General features: G+C 38.9%; 1 protein-coding gene across 1 annotated transcript in view; it reads right to left on the bottom strand.

The window, feature by feature from the left end:
• The window catches only part of ATP10B (ATPase, class V, type 10B), a 55,825-nt gene that overhangs the window by 17,356 nt on the left and 11,084 nt on the right, over positions 1 to 27,385 (bottom strand). Inside the window, exons 3-10 of the mRNA XM_009696406.1 lie at positions 23,463 to 23,667; positions 19,785 to 19,870; positions 16,943 to 17,049; positions 13,218 to 13,349; positions 10,785 to 10,912; positions 9,403 to 9,655; positions 8,049 to 8,284; positions 433 to 612 (exon numbers count right to left, since the gene is read on the bottom strand). Coding sequence (XP_009694708.1) covers positions 433 to 612; positions 8,049 to 8,284; positions 9,403 to 9,655; positions 10,785 to 10,912; positions 13,218 to 13,349; positions 16,943 to 17,049; positions 19,785 to 19,870; positions 23,463 to 23,667 — 1,327 coding nt within the window. The remainder of the gene's footprint in view (positions 1 to 432; positions 613 to 8,048; positions 8,285 to 9,402; positions 9,656 to 10,784; positions 10,913 to 13,217; positions 13,350 to 16,942; positions 17,050 to 19,784; positions 19,871 to 23,462; positions 23,668 to 27,385) is intronic.

The raw sequence follows: 27,385 nt of genomic DNA on the forward strand, positions 1-27,385 counted from the left end.
GTGGGGGAATTCAGTAGCAGAGTCATCCTGTAGTTTTTAAGTCATACAGAGTTGGCATTCAAATTTGATGGTGATTTGTATCTCTACCTCTGAAGCAGAGATAGAATCAAGCCTCTTGTAGTTCTGTCAATGGCCTAGGAGATCAGAGAAAACCCAGTATGTTGAACATACTTCTTACAGTATATACAATATAAAATCTAACAGAAAAAGTGCAGATACTGTGGTAGCCATATTTATTCATCAAACATAAAAAGCCATGTTAGGAAGGGATAACACAGGCAGGAAAACAGCAGATTTTACACAAAAGGTAAAAGAACTAGAGGAGAACTCCTAAAAAACCTGTTTTTCACCATTTCAGATTTCAGTGAACACTGCTCTATGTTGTTAATGGAAGCATAATAAATTTTCCTTATACACTTAAAATTACATTACCCTTTGTCTTGGCTCAGTAGCTGTGGAGACCAGGACTGTATTGCAGATAGCAAGGGCAAGAAAAAAGTCAGTAAGGGACGTGGAAGTCTTCATATGTATAAAAGGAGAAAGATTTTCAGTCTGGAGTGCAGCTTCTCTCACTCGCCTCAGCAGCTTTCTATCAGGAGTCACATCCTTTTCCTGGAAGAGAAATTACTCCATGAGGATTATTCCCATTTACCCTTCTCCTCAAGGAAGAACTATTATCTTGATAGCTGCTTCTTGCCTTTTATTGAATTTACATCTAGAATTATGTAAGGTAAATGCCCTTCGTACATAATATCTAGAGAAAATTATACATTTCTAAAAGCTGAATAACTAGATAATTGGAAGGAAATGCATCTTGAAATAGAAGATTATTTCAGAATTTTATTTCTTTTGAGATCTACTAGAAATCAAGAACAACCTATATTGTATCCACCAACTTTGAAACTGCTGACTACTGAATCAGAGGGCATTCCAGATGGAAATGGGCTTGGGATCTCCCATTTCAGTGTGGGAGCTGATTATTATTTCAACAGATAATATATTATGCTTATGGTTTGGTTACAGCAGTATCACTTTTTGTTTCCACAGACATTTTGCTTTGGACCCAGAAAGAGAAGCTGTCTCAAACTGTTCCTCCTCAGTTTTTGCAATAAATCATAGAATCATAGAATTGTTTAGGTTGGAAAGGACCTTTTAAGATCATCAAGTCCAACTGTAAACCTAGCACTGCCAAGTCCATGAATAAATACATACATATAAGTCCAATAAATACATACTTCATTTATTCCTGAAATGTTACTGTAATTTTACTACCACACTAAAAAATTAAACTTAAATTTGCAAGCCAAACTATGTAACAATATCACTTACCTACAATTTAATTTGATGTAGGGCTATGGGAGTACTACTGGAGTACTACTAATGGAAATTTCATGTTAGTAGAGTCTGGTTTGGATTTAATTCAGGGTCATGTTTAACAAGAGCTTCCAAATTTAAAAGCCACCTTCCTGTGAGCCAACATTTTTGGATGCGTTCTTTAAGGAACTGCCAAAGTGATTTAGCTGCTTTCTAGTTCATCTCAGCTATTACCCTCTCCTCCTTCAATCTGGCACAGTTTTCCTAAGTTCCCTAAATATGCAACAGAAGTCAACCAACCACCGTCATGGCTGCGTCGTGCTGAGCTGAATACGTTGCATTGTAACTCCTGCTTGCTAAAGCGAACAGCAGTTCTTAAATCATCCTAGTAATTGCAAATAAATCCACTGCTCATTTTACAGCACAGAGCTCAACGGGAATCCAAAGATGGAACAAGGTTTTGTACTTTCTCTGCTGCACGAGGCTCTGGTTCCTCTGGGTCAGTATTTTCATGCCTTTTTGTTTTACATGTGGGGAAATGTTTCAAACATAGATGCAGTCCTTTCTCTAGCAAACTGATAGATACTGAGGATAAACCTGATTTTTTAGTTATCTTCTCAGGTCTCTTAAAAGGAATCAGAGGCTGAAAAGTTAAAGCTGTCATTCTTTAGAAATCGTTTCACAATATTGCACTGCAGCAGACAGTTACTGTGGGTAACTGCGTCTGTTGCCAATACTATGTTTTGTGTATATAGCAACCCCAAATAGCTGAGCTGGACAGTTCTGATGAAGAACATATATGTGCAAACACAACTGTCAAAACAGTTATGTTGGAAATTACATTAAATTCAAAACACGAAAGATTAGAAACTCATTGACTGTTTGCCCAGCTATTCATATAATTTCTTCCTGCATTGCCACAATTAGAATGAACCTCACGAGCCACAAATTGTTACACATGGATCTCAGTCTCTCCTATCCATCATCATTCCATCCAATTTATTTTGCATCTATATCCTCAATATCTGCCTCCAGTTCATGCCAAAAATGACAATGCATTAGTGGATATTCCACTTCAGCAGAAACTTTCTGAACTCAAAAATTTCCCCTGGAAAAACAGAAAATTGTTAGGTCAATTATGGCCTCAGAGATAGGTTTTAAAAACAAAATAATACAAAAATAAATATTTATCAGAGAAGTTTTTCTCATTTTCTTTCTCACATTTGATGAAAACAGGGCTGACCTGAATTTCCAGACTTACGGAACTTCAGGAGATAAAAATTTCAGACAAAAAAGTCTGTTCATTGACCAGTCTGAACATACATAAAAACAAACAAACAAGAAAATGATGATAATCAGTTAAATTTACCACCTTTTCAAAGTCAACAATTTTGTTAGTGAAAACACTGATGTTATAAAATGGCTAGTGCTATTTAGTTTTTAAGATTTCCTCATTAATTTGGTAGTATTTCTTCTACTTGATGACACTAAAACCTGATGACGACAGGACAACTGAAATCTTCATGTAATGCTTCTAATATCAAGGCACTATTTATTGGAGTTATTAAATGTAGAAAGAAATGTGCTGTCACCATCTTAATTCATAAGGACACCTAAAGGTAGACAGAGTAAATGTTAATTCTCTATCTTGTTCCAAATTTGCTTATCATTGTATATTTTTCCTACCCTTCTAAAGCTCCCTTAAGTCCTCCTGTCAGCCATGGTTCTGTTGTTTTATAATACAGTCTTTTATTTTTCCCTCTAAGAAGTTGCAGCAGCCACAATGAAGTAAATTAATAAAGTATATTGGCGTTATCTCCTTTTGAGGTACCCGAAGAAACCAGTAGGTTGGCTGCTGCCACCTTCTAGGTTCTAAACTGAGATGGTGTCCTCGAGTTGGGCTGAAGGCTCTCTCTCCAGAGGGCTGGACAGGGAGGGTGGAAATCAGTTTCTGTTTTCGCAGGAGGTGGGACAGAACAGGTAACTCTGTTCTTTCTCCACTTACATTAGATAATTTAGATATGGACATATCCATGAGCAGTGGGTATTTTCTGCCCGGACTTCAGTAAAGCCTTTGACACTGTTCCCTGTAAGATCTTCATAGACAAGCTGCTGATGTATGGGCTGGATAAGCAGGCAGTGAGGTGGACTGAAACCTGGCTGAATGGCCAGGCCCAGAAGGTGGAGACTACTGCAAAGTCTAGTTGGAGGCCAGTGACAAGCGGTGTACCCCAGGGATCAATACTGGGTCCAGTCCTGTTTAACATGGGAGGAGCAGCTGATACACCAGAGGGTCACCCTGCCATCCAGAAGGACCTCAACAGGCTGGAGAAATGGGCTGACAATAACCTAATGAAGTTCCACAAGGAGAAGTACAAAGTCCTGCACCTGGGGAGGAACAACCCCAGGCACCAACATGTGCCAGGGGTCACCCAGCTTGAAAGCAGCTTGATAGAAAAGGACCTGGGAGACCTGATGGACACTGAGTTGAACATGAGCCAGCAGTGTGCCCTTGCAGCAAAAAGGGCTAAGGGTATCCTGGGCTCCCTTAGACAAAGTATTGCCAGCAGGTCAAGGAAGGTGATCCTACCTCTCAGCTCAGCACTGATGAGACCACACCTGGAGTACTGCATCCAGTTCTGGGCTCCCCAGTACGAAAGAGACACGGACATACTGGAGAGACTCCAACAAAGGGCCATAAATATGATTACGGTGCTGGAATGTCTCTCATATGAGAAAGGGTTGAGAGAGCCACAACTGTTTAGCTCAGAAAAGAGAGGGCTGAGGGAGAATTTTATTAATGTATATAAACACCTGAAGGGAGGTGCAAAAAGGATGGAGCCAGGGTCTTCCGGTGGTGCCCAGTGACAGGACCAGAGGCAATGGGCACGAACTGTAACACAGGAGGTTCCATCTGAACATCAGGAAACACTTTTTTACTGTGAGGGTGACAGAGCATGGGCACAGGTTGCCCAGAGAGGCTGTGAAGCCTCCATCCTTGGAAATATTAAAAAGTCATCTGGACACGATACTTGGCCACTGGCTGTAAGTGAGCAGAGGGGTTGGACCAGATGACTTCTGAGGTCCCTTCCCCTCTCAACAATTCTGTGATTCTGTGATGTCTGTCTCCCTCCAGATTTCTCATAAATGTTTATGAAAGGAATAAATCAGTCACTATATTTCTCTCTCTCAGACACCCTAGGAGATTTCTGAAGTAAAGACTACACTGTTTTTCTTTCCTTTCCATTCCATGTAAAACCTAAGATGTACGCAGACATTGCACATTTTTATGGTATCAGTATAAACACTATAGACTTGGCAGCAAGTTTCAATCGTAAGTATTCGGAATAGCTTGAATTTGTGTTCGAACAGGTCTGTTCAGCTCGGTCTCTAATTTTCCAAGTGTAATTGTTAAAATGTAGAGGTCTATCTCTTTGTAGTTATGTCTAGTAAGAGTGGCAAGAGATATGATTGCTGATAATAAGCTAGGAATTTGCTTTTCAATTGGCTAAGACCTGGTGAACCTCCTTCCCACTGAATAGACTTTGCCATTGAATTTTTGGAAGCTGTAATTGGACATAGAATTCATAATTTCTGATGGACTACATAAATTGTATGTAAGGAGGCTCCACACACTGTCATGACCATGAAGACTCTGGACAAAAATATTGGAAGGAGCAAAACTACAGGGTAAACCCTAGGAGTTAAGCTCTGCATCATACCTGTATTACTTTTAATCCAGAAAAGACAAGTAATATTATTTAGTTATTCTTGTAGGATCTGCAGGCTCCAGTTTAATTAACTTTATCAAATGCCATGAAAAACCCATCATCCTCAACTCTATCTCATAGACACACTGAAATGAACATGTTAATTGATAAGAGCTTCTCGGATTTCAGCAAAACATCAAAACTTGTCAAGCAGAGAACGCTCTCATGAACAGGCAGGCTGAAATACATTCTGTAGCTGCAGAGCTTCCTAATTGCAAAACTGCTCAGAATACTGAGACAAAGTTCAAACATGCTGATTTGCAGGCATAATCAATTACCACTGTACGAATGCACTTAAAATACCATATGCAACCTGCTTATCACCGATTCATGTAAGGCTGATTAAGAGTAAGTAGATTTTGTGATCACTGCATAGATAATTTTCCTTTAAAACCTATTCACATGCGAATTTGACATTTGTAAATAATTATCTTTTGTTTGGTGCAGTTACTTTCCCAATAAACACTTTACATTTTGTAGGACACTATTATGTTAACCCCTCTTGCTTTAAAATGCTTTTCTTGGCAACAGTTCTGACATGCAGGTGCTCATAGCAGATGCTGTGCTAATCCTTACCCAAAAAGCACTGTGTCTTCTCAGCAGTGCAAAGTTCTTCAATTTTACTGTTACCTGAGGCTACCAGTTTCCATGAATAGTTTTCACGTGGCTGGCACATCAACCCTTGGAAACTTGACATTTATTAAGAAAAAAGCCAACAACAACATATCATACAATGCCAACTACTGGCCTTTGGACTTTACATTGTTTGTTATGTAAAGCAGTTGTTTTTTTTTCCTCTTTCATTTTGTCGATCTGAAGAAGCCGAGTCTCACAATTTCATAGCGAGGATTGTGTTTGACAATCATTGACTGCCACTGAACACTTCAATGCTTTTATTTTAGCACTGCCATTCATCCAGAAGGGCTCTGCAAGCCTTTAATTAATAAAGTTGAATAGCATTCCTTGTGTCTTCGCTCATACATTGTTCAAAGATGGATTTTCCTTAAGAAACTTTGACTACTGAGATACATTCAGGGGTATGATATTATCTGTATAACTGGAGTACTCAAGATGGCCCAGATTTGTAGTGAAGTACAAATGCATGAGACAAGGTGATAGAAGTTCCAAAGGGCAGGAACCATAGAGACACAGAAAATTTTAATATCCCATTTTATTAATATGGAATTGGCTTGGCTGTTAAAGATACTACTATGCATCATTTGAAGGATATCACATACAGGACAGCCTCTGGGCAATATCTAAGTGTCCCCATTTTTACTACATCTTCATATTTGTCATAGAGGTTAAACAATTTATCCAGATAGAGTGACATCTACTAGCAGCTAAGGCTGGTTATTTCCATGACAGCAGCTTAATCTTCCTCTACAAAGGAGATGTTTGATACTAGTTCCTCAGATATTGCTTTTACAGTGGAAAAAAAACCCAAACATGGCAGTTTATTTATAAAAGAAAATGAAGAGGCCTGGCAGTAAAAAACATACTTGGGGAAATATACTGGCAAAAAATTCCTTTATCACACTTCAAAAGTCATGACCCATAAGAAGTTCTCAAAAGTCATGACCCATGGGTTCTCAACATCCCGTGAGGACTGGGCTGGAAAATGCTAGGATAACAACTGACAAAATCCCCGTATTACAAGAGCAGGAGGAGTACTGACTGATATCTGTGGCATGACAGAGGAACTGAATGAGGCAAGTTGGATCTTATAATGAACTTAAACTTACATCCTCCTAAAAAAAAGTCAGCAAGTCAAAAACTCTGCCAAGGACAACTGCAGAAAATAAAGTTCTGAGAATTCTGTATTTATCAGATTTATTTTTTTTTAAAATCAAGAGGTGGAAGGGTTTTCCAGGCATTTAATTTTAATTGGAATTCTGATTTTCAAAGTGTTCAGCCTTCTCCTAGAGTCCATAAAAGCCTTGTCTGAAATGTTTGCTAAATAACTTTCAAAAAGAAAAGAACAGTCTGACTTTAGTTACATTGTGTTAGATTTTGGGAAGTTTCAGATCTAAAATTCAGCAGAGTCTAAGCTTTTCCTAGAACTGCAATGAAGACAGCATGTACTTCAAGTCAGTACTCGAGGTGAGGCAGAGGCCACTTAGCTGTTGGAGAAGGACAAGGCTCTTCAGCATCTTGCAGAATTCAACATCTTGCAGGGTTTAATATCTTATTCTGATAAGCCTTTTAGCTTAATTTCTATTATCTTTGTAAGAAGTGCCACCTTTTTTTTTGCCCTGAAAAACGCAATATTTATCTTTCGACACACTAACAAACTCCCAGACCTGCTCTGGAGAGTGCAGCTTGGGCATTTTGCATGCACAGCGCAGGGGTGGCTAAACTTTGTTTAAGAGACGATATGTTGCAATCCTAGTAGCAGTAGTAGTTTGTGGCTTTCTGAGCTATGTTCAAACTCAGACTTCAAACCTATACCATCTTCCTGACCATCATTTCCCAGGAGGACCTGTGCCTCCTGTTTCTGCAAAACCAGGTTCCAGACTCACGTCCCTAGCTTCTCTTGCACATCCCAGCCCAGATTCTCGTCTTGTTTTCCCTGGCATTTTAGCGTACCAGACCAGTACCAAAAGTTCATTCCTTTTTTTTTTTGCAAAGTACCTCTTGCTGTTATGAACCACAGCCTCAATCCTTGGACCCCAAATTCATGTCTCCTCCTCCTATCAAGCAACCATCACAAAAACCCACCTGTGTGCCCCCGCTCTTCTGCTGCAGTCTTTGACACAAGGACCCAGATTCCCAAACCCTCACCTAGCTCCCCCCGACTGCAGCCTGCACACTCCACGCGAGCACCCCAATGCTTTATCTCCCCCTTCCCTCCCTTAGCTCCACAGGGATTTGGATTTGTCCTGTCCACCTGTTGGCTTCCCATCACAAAATGCAATGGAAAGGAGAACTTAAAATGTGTTAGCTCAGTCTGTTTGTACTCACAATGCTACTGCTGAATGCCACTTGAGACTGGTTGCTGTCACGACGACCGAGTGACCTGTTCCTTGTATGCCCCTGAAAATGAGCCCTAGCACTCTGGCACCTCCTTAGAGGTCTCATGGTCCTCTGCTTATAAGTGGCTGGTCTCTCAATATTCATGGGAGGAAGAGTGAAATGTTGAAGTTTTGCAAAGTCCTCATCATCTAAATCCAACTCTTTGTGGGTTTCCAGGCGCCTCGCTGTAAAAAGAGAAAATGAAACCTTACCTCTTATTCTGTTTGGCTTTTTTTTTGGTGTTGCTCAGGAGGAATTCCTTGGTTGGTTAAAAAAACCCAAAACAAACTAACCAAAGCCAAAACATCTCAAAAGCCAGCACCAGAAAAACTTCACTATCCACATCAGTTTCTGGCAACTCCCATTCTCCAATATTTATTATTGCAAGAAAACAAAAACGCATTTTCAAAGCAATCCGTCACTTTTATAAATTTTTGCTAATACCTGGTCTCTTTAACTACATTTTGCAGTTGACTGCAACAGGAGAGTGAAATATGGTAATTCACAAATTTGCTAATGTTTTCAGTCACAGACTACAAGCATCTTTTTGGAGCCGCTTGCCAGCTTAGTAAAAACCTTCACACTATGTAGGGACAGAAAGCAGTGACCAAGAACGGGCCTGCATCAAACTCACAGATTCACAGAATCACAGAGGCTCACAGAATGGTCAGGTTTGGAAGAGACCTCTGGAGATCACCCAGTCTGACCCCCCTGCCAAAGCAGGGTCACCTACAGCAAGTTGCACAGGATCGCGTCCAGGCAGGTTTTGAGGATATCCAGAGAAGGAGACTCCACAGCCTCTCTGGGCAGGCTGTGCCAGTGCTCTGTCACCCTCAGAGCACTGAATGCCAAGAGACTTCAGGTATGGACTGCAGCCAGGGTTGACTCAAGAAAATGTGTAGCTGTACCTTTCATATCATATAGAAAACTATGGTAATTACTTTGGGAGCCACTGAGTTTAATTACTAACTAATCTCAGTTTGTGAGCTTATAAAAGGTTGGCTGGCATTCATTTAGAAATGAAAGAAAATGTTCTCTTTGCACACTCGAGTGGGTACTCACTGCAGGGCAAAGTCTGAGATGCCTGCAGAGGAACCAGAAAACCTTTCCCATCTGACTTCTGAATCATTTAAAACACCTTCACTTTTGTGAATCTCCGTAACAGGAGTCCCTCACATAGTGGAGACAAATCCCCAAAGCTCTACATTCAGTCAGAGGACTCAGTAGGTTTAACTATTAATATTTAAATTAATAATATTTAGTTTCTTAGAGAGAAAAGCAAGTATAAAAAAGTGTCTCTCACCATTTTCCTGATGTGAAAACTCAATTCCATCTACAGTACAGCGTCGGAATACCATTTTGTTTTCTGTTAGTGTTCCAGTTTTGTCTGAGAAGATATACTGGATTTGTCCAAGATCTTCAGTAATATTTAGGGCACGGCACTGTATGGGCAAATCTGCTTCTTCGTCATACAGGTCAATGTCATTGTGAATTAAGAAGACTTGGCCCAACTTGACTAGCTCAATGGACACATAAAGAGAAATGGGGATTAAAACCTGAAAGAGAGTTTAAATTCTCAGTGAGGCATGAGACAAGTCTTACTGGTTTCTGTCAGCAGTATCCTAGCACAGGTATACTAATGATTTTCAGAGAAACAGTTCTTCCTAGAGACATATTGTAGGACTGAATAATATAGTTCAGGGGAGAAAAGAAAATAATCTTGCACACAACAGCTATGGATAAACAGGGACAATAAGTGATAAATTTAAGACAAAATTCCTAGAATACCAAACGCAAAGATGGGTCTTTCAGAGCATGCTTTCTGGACTGAGGAGCATGCTTGCTCTTACCCTTCTCAAACTCTGAAATGTTGCACTACCACAGACTAACTCTTAATGCAAAGAGGTTTCACAAGCAATTACTTTGCATTCAACACTTCCCACTCACTAGTTCCCTGCCCTAAAATAATAATGAAATCTTAAGATGCACAAATACTCTGTTTCAGTAATGAAGAATAATCCCCCAAGGAATCTCTGAGCAGCTCTGAAAGTTATCTTTGTATTTAATTCATATTAAAGAAATTCTGTCTACTTAAATCTCAGCAGTTATGTCAAGAAATCTGAAAAGTAAATGTGAATTTTTTCCCTGTCACATAAAATGTTCTCTCCCAATTAGGCTTAATCAGACTCAGATATACAAGCATCCTACTTCTAATTTAGCTTCTTTCCTATACCAGCTGAACCATACCTAGTTATTATTCCCCATTGGCAAAAATGACAATTTTTGTTTCAGTGTTTTCCTGAGATATTAAGTGGCATTCTTATTTTGGAATTCTGGAATAGGCAGAAAAAGAAAAAAAAGCAGCTGACTTATGGATGTAAACATCCTATTTATTGCACATACTAGAGATTCTGGAGTTATTTAAAGATAATACACATCCTTCCTATCTATATTCTTGCAGGGTTTCAACAGCAAGAAAGAAAAAATTTCTGTTAGAAAGAAAGAAAAAAAAAAAAGATACATTATTTCACACTTGGATGATTTGAAACACTCCTAGCAATATTTTCGAATAGGATTAAGAAGGTACTGCACAGCTATTAGTTGATATTAATTGTTCATTAGTCATTATACTCAGTTTTGAATAGCTTCTTCCTTGGAGGCAACAGAGAGGTTTTTGTCTTTTACCTGCAACAGGATTATCATTGTCAAGAACATGTAGAAACCAGCAAGAGCTGGAGACAGAAAATTGCCATTCTCGTCTGGGACATCATAAGGCGGATGCTCTGAGAAGTTTCCGGTCCAAATGCCATGCCCTGTAGGAATGATGTACAATATTAAAATATGCTGAGCAGTAAGGTGATTGACAAAGCTTCTGACATTTGCAGATATGGACTGCTATGATAATTAAAAAGAAAGAACATTTCCAAAGCAACAGTCCCTGAGTAATGCTGTAAATCTATTGGAGAATGCAAAGTATATGCAGAGTTCTGTACCATATGCATATAATTTATATGTCAGTACGAAGTAGGCGGTTATGGATATTTTTATTCACACCTCTCTCCTTCAACGGGTGTTGCCCAGGGCTCGTAGCTCTGCACAGATCTTTCCTCATTCTGTGTCTTGCTGCTGGAGGACTCCATCTCTACCACCTATCTTTAAAAATCCTCAGTGCTGAACACTCCCGTTCCTCTTTCTAATGGAAAGAAACCTTATAACCTTTATATAGACAAACTGAAATCTTTTTATCCTTCCTGATTTCAATCTGAATTTGTTAGAGTTGACAAACCCTCTGTAATTCAGTCTGGGCAGCTTATTTTTACGTTCCTTTCAATTAAGTTGTACCCCAAAATTGCTTCTTCCCTTGTGTCTTAAATGTCAGTAGATATCATTGCACTACTAAAACAAAGCCTCCGTTTCAGGACTTAACAACATCCCACTACCATTACTTTACCACCTTTCATACTGCCCTTAGTGAAATAAACTTTGCTCAAGGATGTTACTAAATTTACAGCATCAGAAACTTCACACAGAGCTAAGACAAACAACTTGGTTTCCGTCATTGCATCATTGCTCCAGATGCCAATAACCTCTATCAGTCCACTTCACATATCCAGCCCTGATAAAACACCAATTAGCACTAGTTAGGCAAGCAGTTGTTTTGCAGCATCTGCCTACTAAAATGCTGCCAAAGGAATTCATATTATTTCAGCAATACTTTCTGGCTGCTGGAGACCACAGTCACATCTTAGCAAAGACAACTATGCTCTACAAGCCACTTTTTACCCCAATTTTTCACTGTGTGCAAGAAAAATCCCGACAACCAATCCACCAGTGATATTTCTTCCTAGAACCCTACATTCAGACAAGATTGCAAAGAAAGAACTCATGGTAAAGCTACGGGACATTTTGAAAGGGTGAAAGTTAATAGACTTGTTACTGTTTTACATGTTTCACTTAGACTTTGAACATTTTGTATTCTTTTTTTTTTTTTAAACCTGAGCAGATAAATTGTTTTTTAAATGCTGATTTTTTTCATCTGAGACAACTTTAAACCTTAAATTAAAGGACTTCATCACTCAAGGACCCCTACGCACCAGACAAAGGCAAGTCTCTCAATCTACATGACAGCCGCCAGGGAACAATGAAAATAAAGTCTCTCTCCTTCACACAGAGCTCAGTTTTCAAACTGAAATCCCATTTCTGTGCCAAAAAAGCCCACTGCAAGATGAAGCAGTAAAATTAAAAAAGCAATTAAATCAGTTCAATTGTTCGTCTTTTTTGGGTGGCCCTTACTTCTAATGGTATTACACTGATGACTGGCTGGTGTGTCAAATCACATGCCTCCAGGGCAGGTTAAGGAAAACTTGGCAGGGCCACAGGATTTGACTTTGTGGCCACAAAACTAAATCAGAGTAGTAGCACTAAGCAAGTTATCATCGAGATGGAATCAATTAAAAAGAAAAGTAAAGATGATGTTTATGAGATTAACAATCTGGTAAACTCTAGTCAGCTAACCCCAGTTATTATATTCAAGTGTGTTCATTTGCAAGGACCCCAGAAAAATGCAGGCTATTCCTACCTAAACAATTCATCTCACAACCTGCTGTAAAGGGGCTTTTGAGAAGGAAGGTAGTTGTGAAGACTGTAAACTGGATGAATCAGTCATGTGCGACTCATGGCTTGTAAATTGGGTAGCTCTGGCTAACGTTACTCCTGAAGATATTAGAAGAAGTTACTGAAATGAAGGTAAAGCTACATCATTTTACTTTTGTTGTTATACACAAGGAACAAACATCAACTCAGGAAGCAGATCTCAGCTGGCAAGTACCAATTCCTATAATGCATGGACCCAATGGCTTTTACTTGCTTGCTTACACATACTTTATTATAGTGCAGATGGGTCTTATCTGAAATATTTATACCCATGGATGAGTTTTCTTTCATCTGAATTGCTCAGATTTGCCATTTTAACTTGTCTATTGGGAAGACCAAGGAGTCTAAAGACCCCAAGAGCATTAAGCTGTAGATCTGATCTTACTTATGTCTATAAGATCAATTTTAACCACCACTGAGAAAAAAGTGATGAAACAGAAGAAGATTTTTGTCAATGCTTCATACCTACAGCTCCAACAAGACACATCACGAACAGGAGTCCCACACATAAGAAAATATCCATATTCATCCGTCGTTCTATTTTGCTGCGCTTGTAACGAGGACCATTGTTATTTAGCATGGCCTTAGTTTCATGACCTTCAAAACACAAATGAATATCATCAAGTTCATGTAATATTTTGTAGGGTTATTTTTTTTTTTTTTTTTTTGGTTTTTTTTCTTTAAAAAAAGTATTTCACAAAATGAGAGCAGGATGTTCATGACTGATGTTAATTTTACTCAGAGACTAAATCTAGAGGTTTACAGAAGACCTCCATTACATTTCAGTTGTCATATACATTTTACTTTCCCAAAGACAGCAGATTCAGTAGGATCACAAGGTTTATATAAATGTTCAAAAGCCAAATCTCCTTGAGAATAAAAGGAAAAAGAACATTAATATTATCTTTTTATATTTTACAAACAAGTTGATTAGGTGCTATACAGATTCCTGAAACTTAACATTTGGATATTTTTCAGCAGCTGTTTAAAAGCCACTAGACACATTTCATGTATTAACTTAAATAAAATTCAACATGTCAGATCCAGCAGTGAAAGACACTAATGTTATTTAGTCTTTCGCTGTGGGGTTATAAAACGCTAACAAAACAGTAGGACAAGAAATAAAAAAAACACCAATCCTTAAAAATTACTGAATTAGAATTGAGCTGGTATATTTGTAATGGAAAGGGAGGAGTGCTGTAAGAAGCCAAGAAGCAGAAATTGCTTTTTATATTCTATTAATATTAGCTAAATAATGGCTCTGCAATTGGGATATCTGGATACCATCTGTTGCTATATTAAATAGTACCTTTTATGTTTATTTCTACAATCCTTCTCCCTGAAAATACAGACCCTGCAGACACATATTTAGTTTTCGTTTGTATGTGCATGATATGTGTGAGAGGGACTGTTTTCCAAGCTAGCTTTTGGCTTTCTCTAGGGAAGTGATTTGAACCAAAAGCTGGAAGTTAGGTGTGATTCAATCAGGCCTGCTGGATTCATTCCAGGTTTACATCAAAGGTTATTAATTGAAGCAGAGAGCAAGAGAGAAAATTACTCTCCAGCCTTATGTTCAGGACATTCACCCAAGAGCTGGGACTCTTGGGTTCCTTTTCCAATGAATATGTAATTGTTTACACAACCTGGAGCTCTGTCGGTGGGACCAGCTTATAAAACCAGTGCTCCTTCCTTTCCAACTCATGTCTATGTACATACTCACTCGTTCCACACAGTCAGGTATTCAGGGTACAACTTGTGAAGCAGGAGATGTATGTTCACTCCCACACAGCCAGAACTGAGAACAAACCCCAAGTCTTCCCTTTGGCCAACTAACGCTCTAACCACCTAGCTACACAAAAGAGGAGGGTACTGCTGCCTGCACTTCTGTTCCCCCGGCAGCTGTGTGAATCTTGTTCCTCACTTTTATGTCAGGGTTAATGGAATGTTTTGTGTTGAATACAAAACAAGACAAAAATCTCTCATGCCTCCCAGAAAACCCTCAAGGAAATGTTGAGGCATTTATTTCAGGAAGAAAATGGGAAGAGATTTCTTTCCAAATATCAGCTCTAGCATTCCCTTCAACTTCAGCTGATCAACAGGAAAAGGACACATCTGTAACACAGATGTCACCTTGCAAGAAATAGAATATCAGAAATAAGTGGAATAAACGACTTTGTTCTCGTCTCATCCTCACAGTTTCGTATGCTGTCCAACACAGCACCTCACCTACTACCCCACTAATATCTTGTCTCTCTATTTCTGGATACTGATGGGCTTTTCTAAAACTTCATTCTGGTACTTTTAGTATTTGTAAAGCAAGTAATTCTTGCTGGTGTCCCTATCACAATGAGAAAACTACTCTGGCTGTCACTCTGTAATGAGGTTTTTGTGCATTAGCGCTTTTGCTGCGTGTACAACCATTTGGGTAGCCGTGAAAGGTGTAACCATATTTGGGTCAGATGAGAACTGCACAGGCTAAGCAATCACATTAAGTGATGGCTGTACTCTTCACACAAACGCTACCATTAGAAAGTAACTATGAGGAGTAATAGAGTTATAAAAATGGAGAATGTGCCATCTTATTATGTGACCGATCTTGATTGTTCAGAAAAGGTCACAAACCATGATTAAAAGCCAGAGCATAATCAAGGTCAAAGAACCCTAGAAATTAAGCTGGTACTGGCTCAAGTGAGTTTAATTTTAGAAGAAAAAGAATAAACTTTTATACTGACATTAACAATAAGATGTCAGTTGGAAATTGATTTGAAAACTTACTCAGATCAAAGACACTGTACCTTCAGAATGACTTAAAACTCCAACCTTTGCTACTAGCAGCTTAAGCAACATTAACAGACATCCACATTAGGATCTGTGCTTGTGGTCAAAGGAACCTACTGGGAAATCTTGACTAAAGAGAAGAAAAATAGGAATCCTAACGGGTGAAGGGAAGACAAGTTACTCCAATTCTATAGGGAATGATCTCCATGGAGATTTTTATATAGTAGTTACTTCCAAAAAAATGAGTGATGAGTTTGGCTCTGGCTCTCCTCCTCTGTCTGGTAGGCACCATCCTTACATGTGGTGTTCAGAGAGACAGGCAGTGAAAGACCCACAGAATGAAGGCTACTTTGGAAATATATGGGAGCTATAGTCATTTAGAGTCCACTTCTGCAGTAGTGAAATAAAATAGTCAGTTGTCAGGTAAAATAATCTGGATTGTGGACATTAATCTAAGCTAAATGACTCTTGCAAAGATGGTGACTTCTGTTTTCCCTTAGGCGGCTCAGGCTTGAACGCCTTGCTACTGATTAGACATAAAACAGGTGACATGACTTTACTGGAAAGATAAAAATAACCAATAATGGGATTAATTGTGTTTAAATTGACTTTTATTTAATCTACTAATAAAGAAGGTAGCTGATACACCCTGTCTGAAGCAGAAGAGGACACAGCTGGCAAAGTCAATGATAAATCGTGCTCACTGAGTAAAAGCAGCGGTAACACTCCAAAGATAAAAGATGCTGAGAAAAAAATGAACTGACCCATGGCTGAACCTGGCACAGCTGCATTTGATCTGGGCACTGAGACTGTCTGGCTTGGTTCATCTCTATACTGCCTGAAATTCATGGTTGCATGGACGCACTATGTCTATGTCAGAACAAACCTGTGCTGCTGCTGCCTCTTCTGTCACCTCCAGCTGCTGTTCTCACTGCCTCCTGTGTGCTGGCACTGGCACAGCTTGGCTTTGTGATGACTTTTTTTTTCTGGGTAGATCTTCAGCTGCATCAGTTTCTACCCTGAGGAGCCAGTGAGACCTCCCTTAGGGCAGCTGTGTAGATTTTATGCCAGACAGAATTAGTATTATAATGAGAGCTGCAGAGCAGGGAGTTAAACTCGCCTTAGCAATTTTTCACTTGTCTGGATATTTTTGCAAAATATTGCGAAGGTAGAAAGACATTTGACATATATGAGGATACTGTCACTTGTCAGAGACCCAGTTCAGGACTTGCTGGCATTGGAGATGGATGGATGATACCTTTACTTCAAAAAGTTATGTAATTTTCCCATGCACTACCAGTTCTTAAAACAAAATGTCAAATTGTGGTGCAGTATTAGACTACATATATTTACTTAAGGATATTTATTACAGGGAATTTCTGTGTTTTCCTAGATAGAAAGTACATCTTTACCTGCATATATAACAATTCCTACTGCAGCCTCAGTATTTCTGATTGTACATCCACGAAGCAAGAGGCTTTCAATGTTAAAACCAATCCTTTCATGATTTGGCTGCTCCCTGGAAGAAAGAAAATAAAATAAAGCAATGTCTTTTTCTGCTCTAATACAGTATTAAAAAAAAATTTTTGTGTGCATGCTTGTTTCAAGTTGAAATCAAGGAACTGTGAAGGCCCTGTTTTGCTTGTATTTGTTTCACTCAGCTTCAATACTCTAGTAAGAAGTTACAGAGAAGTCCAAGTAACTCTTTTAATAAGACCACTTGCATGGTGTATCATGATGCCAGTAAGAAGCAAGTTTGGCTTTCACTCGTTACCCTACGTGGCAGATTCAGTATCTCTTAAATGAAGCCCAGATACATTATGCAACATCATTCAGATGAAATTCTTTTAGAAAGCTGAGCAGAATTTGCCTGCTGGTAGAGGTTCAGATGAATGCAAGGTTCTGCACAGAACCTCTGCCTCTCCTGTCAGCCACCAAAGGGCTTCTCATCTTTGTGAACCTCGGTTCGCTTGAGCACTCTCTAGGCTGAGGCTCTCTTCCTCACTCGCACACTGGATGGAAGACTTTTCATCCTGGCTGAAGATGTCCCATCATACACCAGATCCTTCTGCTCACAGAACAGATCAATGAAAACTTAATGGAAATTATCAGGTCAGTGCTCCATCAGACGGGCAATTTGGTACTTGCCTCTGAAAATGAAAGCATAAAACTACTTTTGCTCATAGTTTTTATTATACAGTCTGATAGGCTCCTCCTGAGATCTTTTACCAGAACTGAGATTTTTCACTTCCGTCACTCTATCTGGTTTTGTTATGTAAATATCAGCATCAGAAAATAATTTTTTCTTTTGCTACTTGTATTTTATATTTGGCATTGTGTTTACCAGTAAACTGCAACATCACTTAAATGGAGGGCAAGGTTAGGTGTTATCTTAGGGCTAAGTACAGTCCCATGTCTACGTGCAGCTGCACATGATTACATGACATCAAACTAGACAAGTGAAAAGGTTTAGGTGCCAACAACCTACAGCTGGTAGAATTGTAAGGTATAATGCCAGAAACCTGTTTTCTGGGAATCTAGATTCAGCCTTGGTGAACTCATTTAATAGAAGCCTTCTTGCATCCCCTTGAGCAGAATTTGCTGTGGTCAGGCATGTCAGATGGATGTCACTAAGTTCTTTCTTATCATTTTTAGCAGAGAGAGTACTGCTACGGTTTTATAGAAAGGCAATAAAGCTTCAAAAATTTATTAAGCATTCTTGGAGAAAAATGTAACCTGCTCCAAGTAATTTGTGTTTACAAAATAGCTCAAATAACAGCAGACCAAAGACAGAAACTCCACTAACTGTTATTAAGTAATTTCCACTGGCAAATTCTTTCATCTACCCCTGAAGTGGGGAAGACAGCTAATTCCATATACACCACGCAGATGAGATTATAGGAATTTCCAAAAGAGATTTCTGTTACAGACTTTCAATAGAGATTTGAAGATTTTGAAGTAGTCCTGCCTGGGTCCTAAGGGTGGGTATTTGTGTGTGTTTTCTTGTGATGTATCACCTACATTTCTATAATCTCAGTGCTCTTGTGCCATGTTACAGCAGGCTAATCGGAAAGATTTCTTCAATTTAGATTATACCCAGTGGCTGTGGTGACCACAGCCAGCAATCAATACAAACTTGACCTCTTTTTCCCTTTTAAGCTATCACAATAGAGGGGAAATGGCATTGCTATTAGAGGCATCATTCTTACAGGGCATAAATTCTCAAGATATATTAAGCATGGTCAGTACTAATGTGTGAGAACCCTCTGGTTTACTCCTGTCAGAGGATCTGGGCATTTGCAGCTACTCTGGGTGCAACACTCTCACTGCATTCTTGCAGAGACATTAGCTCCTAGTTTAGCTACTAGCAAATGGAGCAAAGGTGGGGCATGGATAGGGAAGCTGACACATTCATATAGTTAAATTATTTGCATAACGTGGGGCATGCATTTGGTCTGGGGCAGCAGGTATTTTGGACAATTCTCTGGTGTGGTGTGGGAATCAGCATGGGCAAACGACTGCTCTGAAGAGAGCCTTGGGAAAAAGCTGCCCTATACTGGAAGGTAAAAGAATTTTAGGGCATGAACCATGCCATACAAATTAGCCTTATAGCCAGGGAATGGGCTTAAATCTGCTGAATTCGCTAGTATAGATTTCCCTGTTGAGCCTGTGCCAGAATTATTTAATGAAGAAAGAACATAAGGAACAGAGGATGTGGCTTTTTCCTCACACACGCAGATTTACACTAAAAAAAAAAAAAAAAATCACTTTTTTTTTACTAGTCTAACACATTGGTTCAGTAGGATTTTTCTTGATTGCTTGCTTTTTCTAGCTGTAAGAAGAAAATCTGATTTGTTTGTTAGATCCTGGATGCCTTTTCCCTGTGGCCCTAAACATGAAGATACTAGAGCCATGCAGGTAAATATCTTTAAACATTAGGAAGGATTTAGATTTAAAATCTAGCCTAGCCTAACCCTCAGGTCAATTGTAAATGAGCTTGTGTCTGAATTCTGAGAAGAGCTGAAGCCTTGTGAGAACAGTTTGTATGAAACAACCGCAAATTCAGTGTCAAGCCTTGGTTCTGCCTTGCTCAAAACACAGGTTCCAGTCTACATTTTATATTGACTTCTGAATCCAGGAATAGATAATAGTGACATCTATCAATTTCTGCAAAACATGTTGCTTCCATCTAGTTCCTCCAAAAGAAATATTAAAGTCAGATACAAAATGCATTTATGGGTAACAAATACTTACATGTACCCTTTGAATTTATTGAGATCATTGTTAGGCATTTCACAGACGATGGTGTTTTGGAAAAATTCAGGTTCAAACAAAGTGTTCTGCAAGAGGAAACACACTGAGCATGAGTGTCAAATCCAATGAGTACTTGAAATGCTGAACACAAAGAACAGCTAAATATAGGCCACCAGGATAGCTGGGAGCCGGAGCACTTGTCCTACGAGGAGAAGCAGAGGGAGTTTAGCTTGTTCGGCCTGAAGCAAAGCTTCAGATGGGTTGAGTAAAGATCTGAGATTTTCCTCACGTGGATTAACAACTGGTTAAATTAAATGAAGAAAATGCTGTGTATCGGACAAGATATCACAGATGCCAATTAGTGAAAACATCTGTCTCCATTTAAAGTGAATATAACAAATAGTTCAAACTGTTCGTGAAAGAAAAACAGCCTTCAACAAAAAGCGAGCTCAAATGAAAATAATTTCAGGATTTAACAGGATTTTGAAATATGTTAGAAGAATTATGTTACTGGCCAGGATGGTATAATCATAAAATAAGAGCTCACACATTTGAATAAATGTATCACATTCAAATAAGACTAAAAGTAAGACTAATAGCAACTCTCTCTAAATGAACAAACAAAAAACCAAACCCAAAGGAGGGAAGGCAGTAGAATAAGTCCCCAAACCGCTGGGAAAGCAAACAAGACAGAGCTTTTCAGGCTAAGTACTCACTCAAAAAGAGCTTGGTGCTGAACTGAGACACAATTTTGCTTGATTTCCCCTGTGTTCAAGGAAACAGGCTTGGGTTTTGGACTGCATGAAGCAGTCCAGAAAGCAGACAGCATAAGAGGTACTTGACTGCCCTAAGTTCTGTTTTTTTTCTTAACTGAAAAAATACACAAAACTTTGATTTTAAATTAAGAAAATGTAATAAAAATGGGATGTGAGAAATGTGAAAGAGAATCATTATTGCTGTGCCATAAAATCTTTAAAAGAACTGAAACTCACTTTAATCCAAACTCCTCCCATTAGGACAGCTGGAAATCAGGTCTGCTGCTGGGCCTCCCTAGCTTATTCTACAAGAGAGACTTCCAGAGATTAGACTCCTTCAAAAACTGCAAGTCCTGGGAATCCTTCAGTGGAATTCACAAAAACTTTGCCAGACTGCAAGAGGACTTCTTTACACTGCCAGTTCTCAATTCTCAATTTTTTCTTCACTGTGCTTTAGTTTTTACATTATTTTCTCTCTCTTGTTCTTTTTTTTTCTGAGCAATACATATATTCTTTTTAAAAAGGAAAAAAAAAATACCTAAGTACAAACAAGTAGAGAATCTGATCTAAAAAATTTGCAGGAAATATAAAAGCTTGATGAATATATGGGCAATTTATATACCTTCTGACTCATGTGGCTGAATATTTTTAGAATCTCTTTTAAGAAATATTATTCACCTTCCCTGAATCTTGCTCAATTCGGTGAACTCAACAGGAAAATCAGTACATATTTGGCTGTGCTAGAAATATTTGTACAACAGGAGAACAGGAAGATGCAAAAGCAATGAGGGCTCATTACTAACGAAGAAAACTAACAGGCTTCTAAGCTAGAAAGAGGTAGAGAAGGATGATTCTTCTCTCAAAATTTTTTTCTTTTGATGACAACAATTTTACATTTGAAAATTCAAGTTAGAAAATGGCATAAAAGGAAAAAAATAATAATCCTCCTCTCAGTCTTCTACAGGTAGATAAATTCAATATTCTTAAGCATATCCTAAAACAAAGAACTAACCCCAGTTCACACATATTCCTCCCTCCATAAAGAGTCACACTTTATAGACACAATTAAATCTGAGTAAGTTTTATGCAGCACATAAATCACAGGACTAAACAAAGCTCAAAGAACAAGGAAGAAGTTGGCACATTAAAACCTGTATATATGATATTTAGCACACTGGTTTTTTTTTTAGCCAACGTACTGTTTACAGTAATATATTAAAATACCAGTGCAATATAGTTGACTGTTTAAGCTCCGACCTTCCTGAGAACTGGCTATCACCACGGTCAGAACTGCATTCCACTCCATCAATGTAACAAGACTTTGTAAGTATAAACACTTCTGGGCATATAGTTTATCTAAATAACAGCTCAAAGTCTAAAGAAAATCACCATGAATAGGCAGTCTGAAGCATGGCAGGGATTTTCTGATTTAAAGAAAGCCTTCTATAAATGATTGAGGCAAAACTTCGCATTTTGTATAACAGTAGAGCGCTCTGTTTTCCTCAAAAAGCAAAAATACAAAACCTAATGTGTAAACTATGACTATGTGACACAAATGCAGCATTTTAATTTTTTTTCTATTTAAGTAGCTCATTTATTGGATTTTTTTTTCCTAAATCTCTACATATAAAAAATTTTCAGTGTTTTGCAGGAGAAAACCCCTCTCCCTAGTCATCATGGGAAAGCACTGGAAAAGGTATGCCCATTATACTATGGCATCTATAACCTGAAAAGCCTTTAATTGTGTTTGCAAAGTGATTTCCATTTGAGCAAAGAGCAAGTAACACTGGAGTACAGTACGTGACCACAACTGGCCATGGAAATAGTGCACTTTTATTTAATAAATCTGGTTGCTCACTGGCAGCTGTGTCCCACCAACCAATAACCCCCTAATGGCACTGCTACTAACAGCTAAATAAATGGACGCAAGTCCTAGAATTGCCTGCCAGGTTTTTGGATTTCCTGTCTGCTGGATTGATTCCAATGGAACAAAATACTCCTCTTCCCATACTACAACTCCTTAAACTCATTCTATTATTTGAAAAACTGCCCTGCTCTGTTTGAAAAGATATTTAAAGAGGTAACAAGTACAACTCTCTCTAAGTCATATTTTCTTGTTTACTTCAGGTTTATCAAACATGTGTCAAGAGAATATACCAGTAAAGTGTTTGTAAAAAGGAAATTATATGGCTTATGGATAAAAAAATGGTGATTTTAAGCATTCAAACTGAATCTCTGCTAACAATCAAACTGATGTCAAACATAACATTTTTAACTAATTTTTCATGTTTTGATTTAACTTGAGTTCCTATTCAATTGCTTATTACACTTCTATAAAACAGTCCATTATTCCATTACAACTTGGTATGCCTTAGAGCTTTTCCCAGTTGAACTGCCATACATCTACCTGCCTAGGAAACAAGCAATGGTACATCAGCTGCAACAGAGGAGCAAAGTCTGTAAGGAAGCCTGCAGCCACTTTAGAAGGAGGGCCATGAACTCTATTTCAATTTTCACGCAGAAATAATTCACTCGGTAATAGTGGCTTTGCTGTGGGATGCACTGTGTGCCGTGACAACCTGTGGGGTACGGATGGCTTATACATAGGAAAGACTTGCTGCTGTCCTGGGTGGTGGTACTGCGTGTTGTTGCTTCAGCATCTGCTGATGCAGTTTCCTGCAAACAACTACTGTCTGAGCTAATCTTCCTTTTTATACAGCCATCCCTGTGCCAGAATAACAAAAATCTTTTAGGAGAAACTGCTGCTTTCTGTACAGGGTGTTAGCTCCAACAGCAAAGCGCTTTCCTACCTGTACCAGCACAACCAGCCTGTCAGAACTGGTGCACTTCATGGTTGGAGCTGGTGTGCAAATGGGCCCAGACCAACCCTGCACTGCGTGGGCTGCATTTTCAGCAGACTTACCTGGCTGGAGAACCCCATCACGACTCGTCGTTGTTTAAGGTTGGTCTCCCCGTCGAGGTTGACAGTTTCCAAGTGACAGATCCCGTTCTGATCAGAGGAGTACAGCAGTAGGATATCAGCTGGGATGGTCTCGTTACACTGCAGCTGCACAAAATCCCCCACTCGGACATCTTGCCAGCATTTCTCAACATAAGCACATTCTTCCCTGTTGCATTAAAAACACGTCATGGGTGAATAGTGACATTAGGAAGTTAGGCCTCTTGGTTAGTGGGGCTTCAAAAAAACGAAAATAGAAGGGTGGTGGTGCGTTGCTGTATTTTTTTAAAAAACACAGCACAACAGCTAGAAATGAACAATTTAGACACTTTCATAGTATTACTTCACTATGTATCAGATTCAAACAAAATCTTTACATGGAATAAAAAGAAACTACAACAAAAGTTCTTTCATTCTAGCATTAGCCTTATAATCTCCGCAGCAAAAGATAGAAAGTTGTTCAGTTTAACAGAGGTGTTTTAAAGTATCTTATTCAAAAAATTTAGACATTTCACCAAAAAATATTGGTTTTGACTATGGGACTATTTCTCAGATACCTTCCAAGAGCAGCAAATAGATCCTGAAAGAAGCAAACTGATAATCTCAGCTACACTTGCTTCAGGTCTTTCCAGTTTGTAACTCTCAAAAGGTAATTGCAAATCTTGAGTTTACTGCACAGAAACAACTATGAGCAAACAAATGACACCTTAATATTAAGCAAAAAAAATGCAAACAGAACCCAAGTTTAATGGAAAGTTAAGATAAGAAACAAGATCCTAAATTAAAAAAAAAAAAAAAAGGAAAAAGAGCCTATGGAGTTCAAGGAAAAGCAATTACTATTTCATCAACAAACCAGTGCTCAGTGGTTCAGGAAATAGCAAACTTTTTTTGACATTACATTTTCAATAACTGATTCTTCAACTGCTCTTAGTCATCTAAGCAAACTGAAAATTGCAGAATAAACTTCAAAATTAGTTAATGGGAAAACTGCATGGGCAACAATGGCCCAGTTCCTCTAACTCTTTGAAACGAAATTATTTTTCAGTATGAAAAACTGGATCATCTGATGCCTTGCTCTGTAAGAAGGAAAATGTTCATGATACTTTACCAGACAGACAGTAAAAGGCTTTTTAAAATGGCTCAGTCTCATTTTTGCCCAAGTTTTTAATCATCCTCATCTATGGCCTGAAGAGTACTGTCTTTCAATTAAGTGTTTGTATCATGAAAAGGGGAGCAGTGATATAGCAGATAAAGTGTTTTGCTATGGTTCAAAGCACAGATCCAAGCATTGCTTCAGAGGCAGGCCAAAGGCTGCTTCCCGCTAACCTACTTTCCTGGCTGCCTGTAAAGGAGAGCCAACCATGATGCAGCCAGGCAAACCCTTGCACTTGGCTGATATCCTTATCTGCAAAACAACATGAAATAACAGTTTCCTGCAAAGGTGTCATCATTTAAGGCTGGGCTGGCACTTAAAGCGGATGGCAGATGCTCTCTATTAACCCCTTCCTTTCCCAGAAGGAGAGGAGAAAATGGAGAGAGACTTATCGGTTGGAAAGTTAAAACAACTTTAATAAAACAATAACAATGAAGGAAAAAAGAGTATATATAATACTAATACTACTATACAATAGAAATATACAAAATCAATATTGAGCTTCCTGATGATGGTCGCGGGACTGCATGCATGCTGTGCCGCGGCTGCACGCAGCAGGGTGGGAACCCGGGTGTCACAGACCGAACTCCGCAGCAGGCAGGAACAGGATTCAGGAATGCACGGGTTGGGGTCAGAGGCAGAAGAGCAAGCAGAGTCCCAAAGGAATGCCACCCATGAAAATGCCACCCATGAAGGAAAGGAGCTGACCCTCATGATCCGTTAGCTTTATACTGAGTATCCACGCGGATGGGATGGAATACTGCATTGGTCAGGTCTTAGTCACCTCTCCTGTCCACAGCTTCCTGCAGGTGCGACCCTTTTCCACCTCCCACCAAGCAGACCCCAAGAGAGCCCACAGGGAACAAGCACACACATGGGCCTTTCTGCAAAACAATCCTACTTCTACTCCAGCAACAACTGCAGACATCAAGTGCTGTTAACTCTAAAAGCAGTCACTACCTCAAAAGCAAGTAGTTGCTTCAGAGAGTGTAGTTACTTAGAAGAAACTTAGCTAAAGGAAAGTCTACTGAAAGGAGAAATGGTCCTATTTTAGCCAAACCAGGACAAAAGGTTATGCACACAGTTAAATTCTGTGCATTTCCCTGTGGTATCTGCTTTTTATGCAAAAAAAGAACCCTCCCCCCAACCTAACTATTTAAATCCCTTTAATGCTAGATGTGAGGCGCTTACTAAATAATGGTATTGTAGCGATGATTTTTCCTTCCTACATTAATTTTTCATTCCTGAATTTTTTGTTCTTCTTTTGTCTGACTCTACTTATCTGCATGTCCTTTTTTCTTTTGCTCAACAACAGACATAAAAGACCACATTGAAGAACAGAGGTTTGCTGTAAGTTAATTTGATGTTGCTGTGCATCTAAAAAAAAAATTCCAGATCAATTTATATTTGAAATGTATTTAAGCAGGTTCATGTTGAGTATTTATCGCTCTACAAAGTAGCTACTGATGTTAATATAGCAAATCAACTAATTAACTATGAATCCTTCCCATGTCAAACACTTTCTGTGTAGAACTTCTTAATTTGTTTGTTTGAAACATAAAAATGAGTGTACAGAAACAGTTTAGAGCAAGTAGATGGCTTGTCTTGCTATCCTAGACATTTGGATGCCCTGTATAGTTTGCATATAATGTTTGCTATGACTTCTGCAGGGCAATCCTACCTCTCTGTACGTCAACTCTTGTACAATTCTGAAGTTTGTTATATAAACTTCTGATTTTTTTCTGCTGATAAAATGCTATAGAAAGGCCTTGCCCAGCTGGCTGTCTTCCACATCAGCCTAAAGAAGCCAGGTTAGCAAAAATAATCCACAGAAATCAGAGATTTGTGATATTTTTTCAATAATTCCCTATGAAACATATATTACACATAAAGCTTCAGGTTCTACCCATTCACTAATTACAGAGGAGATGGTGAGTCAGAAAAGCCAAATGACCTCTTTCAGATCAGAGGAAAAGTCTTAGCACAGGGACTAGAGTTCAGGAATTGCTAGAATCCCAAACCTGCATACGGGTGAACAGACTGTCCCTCTACCAAATTCAATACTTGTTGGGAAAGAAACACATTTGCTTTTCCTGAAAGAACTATTCAGCTGGAGCTGTAAGATTAACAATTTCCTACAGTACAAAGGTTTTCTACAACATTGTAGGGAATTATCAATGGATGAAAGGAAGAAAAATAGTTCACAAGGAACCTTGTGCACCCCACAGCAGCATTGGCCCGGTTGCCTAACAAGATTTTTCAAATGAAGCCATTTCCTTTTAGCAATTCCTGTAACTGGGAACACTGCCCATTTTCTGTTCAGTGATTAAAGTTCATAGCACAAGCTCTGGTTGCTAAATAAACAGAAGAATTTCATAAATCTAAGATGGTCTGACGAGAAACATACAAAAAGGGCAAACGCACTTATCCAATAAAATAAACAAGATGTGGTGATTTTCAACAGGTAGAAAGCTGGAAATCTGATTCTTATAGCATGTGGCATCAGGGCTGTGGCACATCAAAGACAGGATCCAAGATAAAAGTTTCTCAGTATCTTCTCTCCTTTACCAGTCAATTTATCAACAGCACACTTATAAAGTGTTCCCTTGCTGTCCTGGGTTAATGGGTAGCATGATAACGCCCTTCAGAGGATAGTGCCAACAAAAAGAGGCAATTAGCCTTGAACAATTGAAGTCTGCCAGAATTTGTTATTGGACTCATCATATCTGACCAG

The sequence above is a fragment of the Cariama cristata genome, unplaced genomic scaffold (genome assembly GCF_000690535.1).
Source record: "Cariama cristata isolate BGI_N322 unplaced genomic scaffold, ASM69053v1 scaffold6173, whole genome shotgun sequence".
Classification (NCBI taxonomy): Eukaryota; Metazoa; Chordata; class Aves; order Cariamiformes; family Cariamidae; genus Cariama; species Cariama cristata.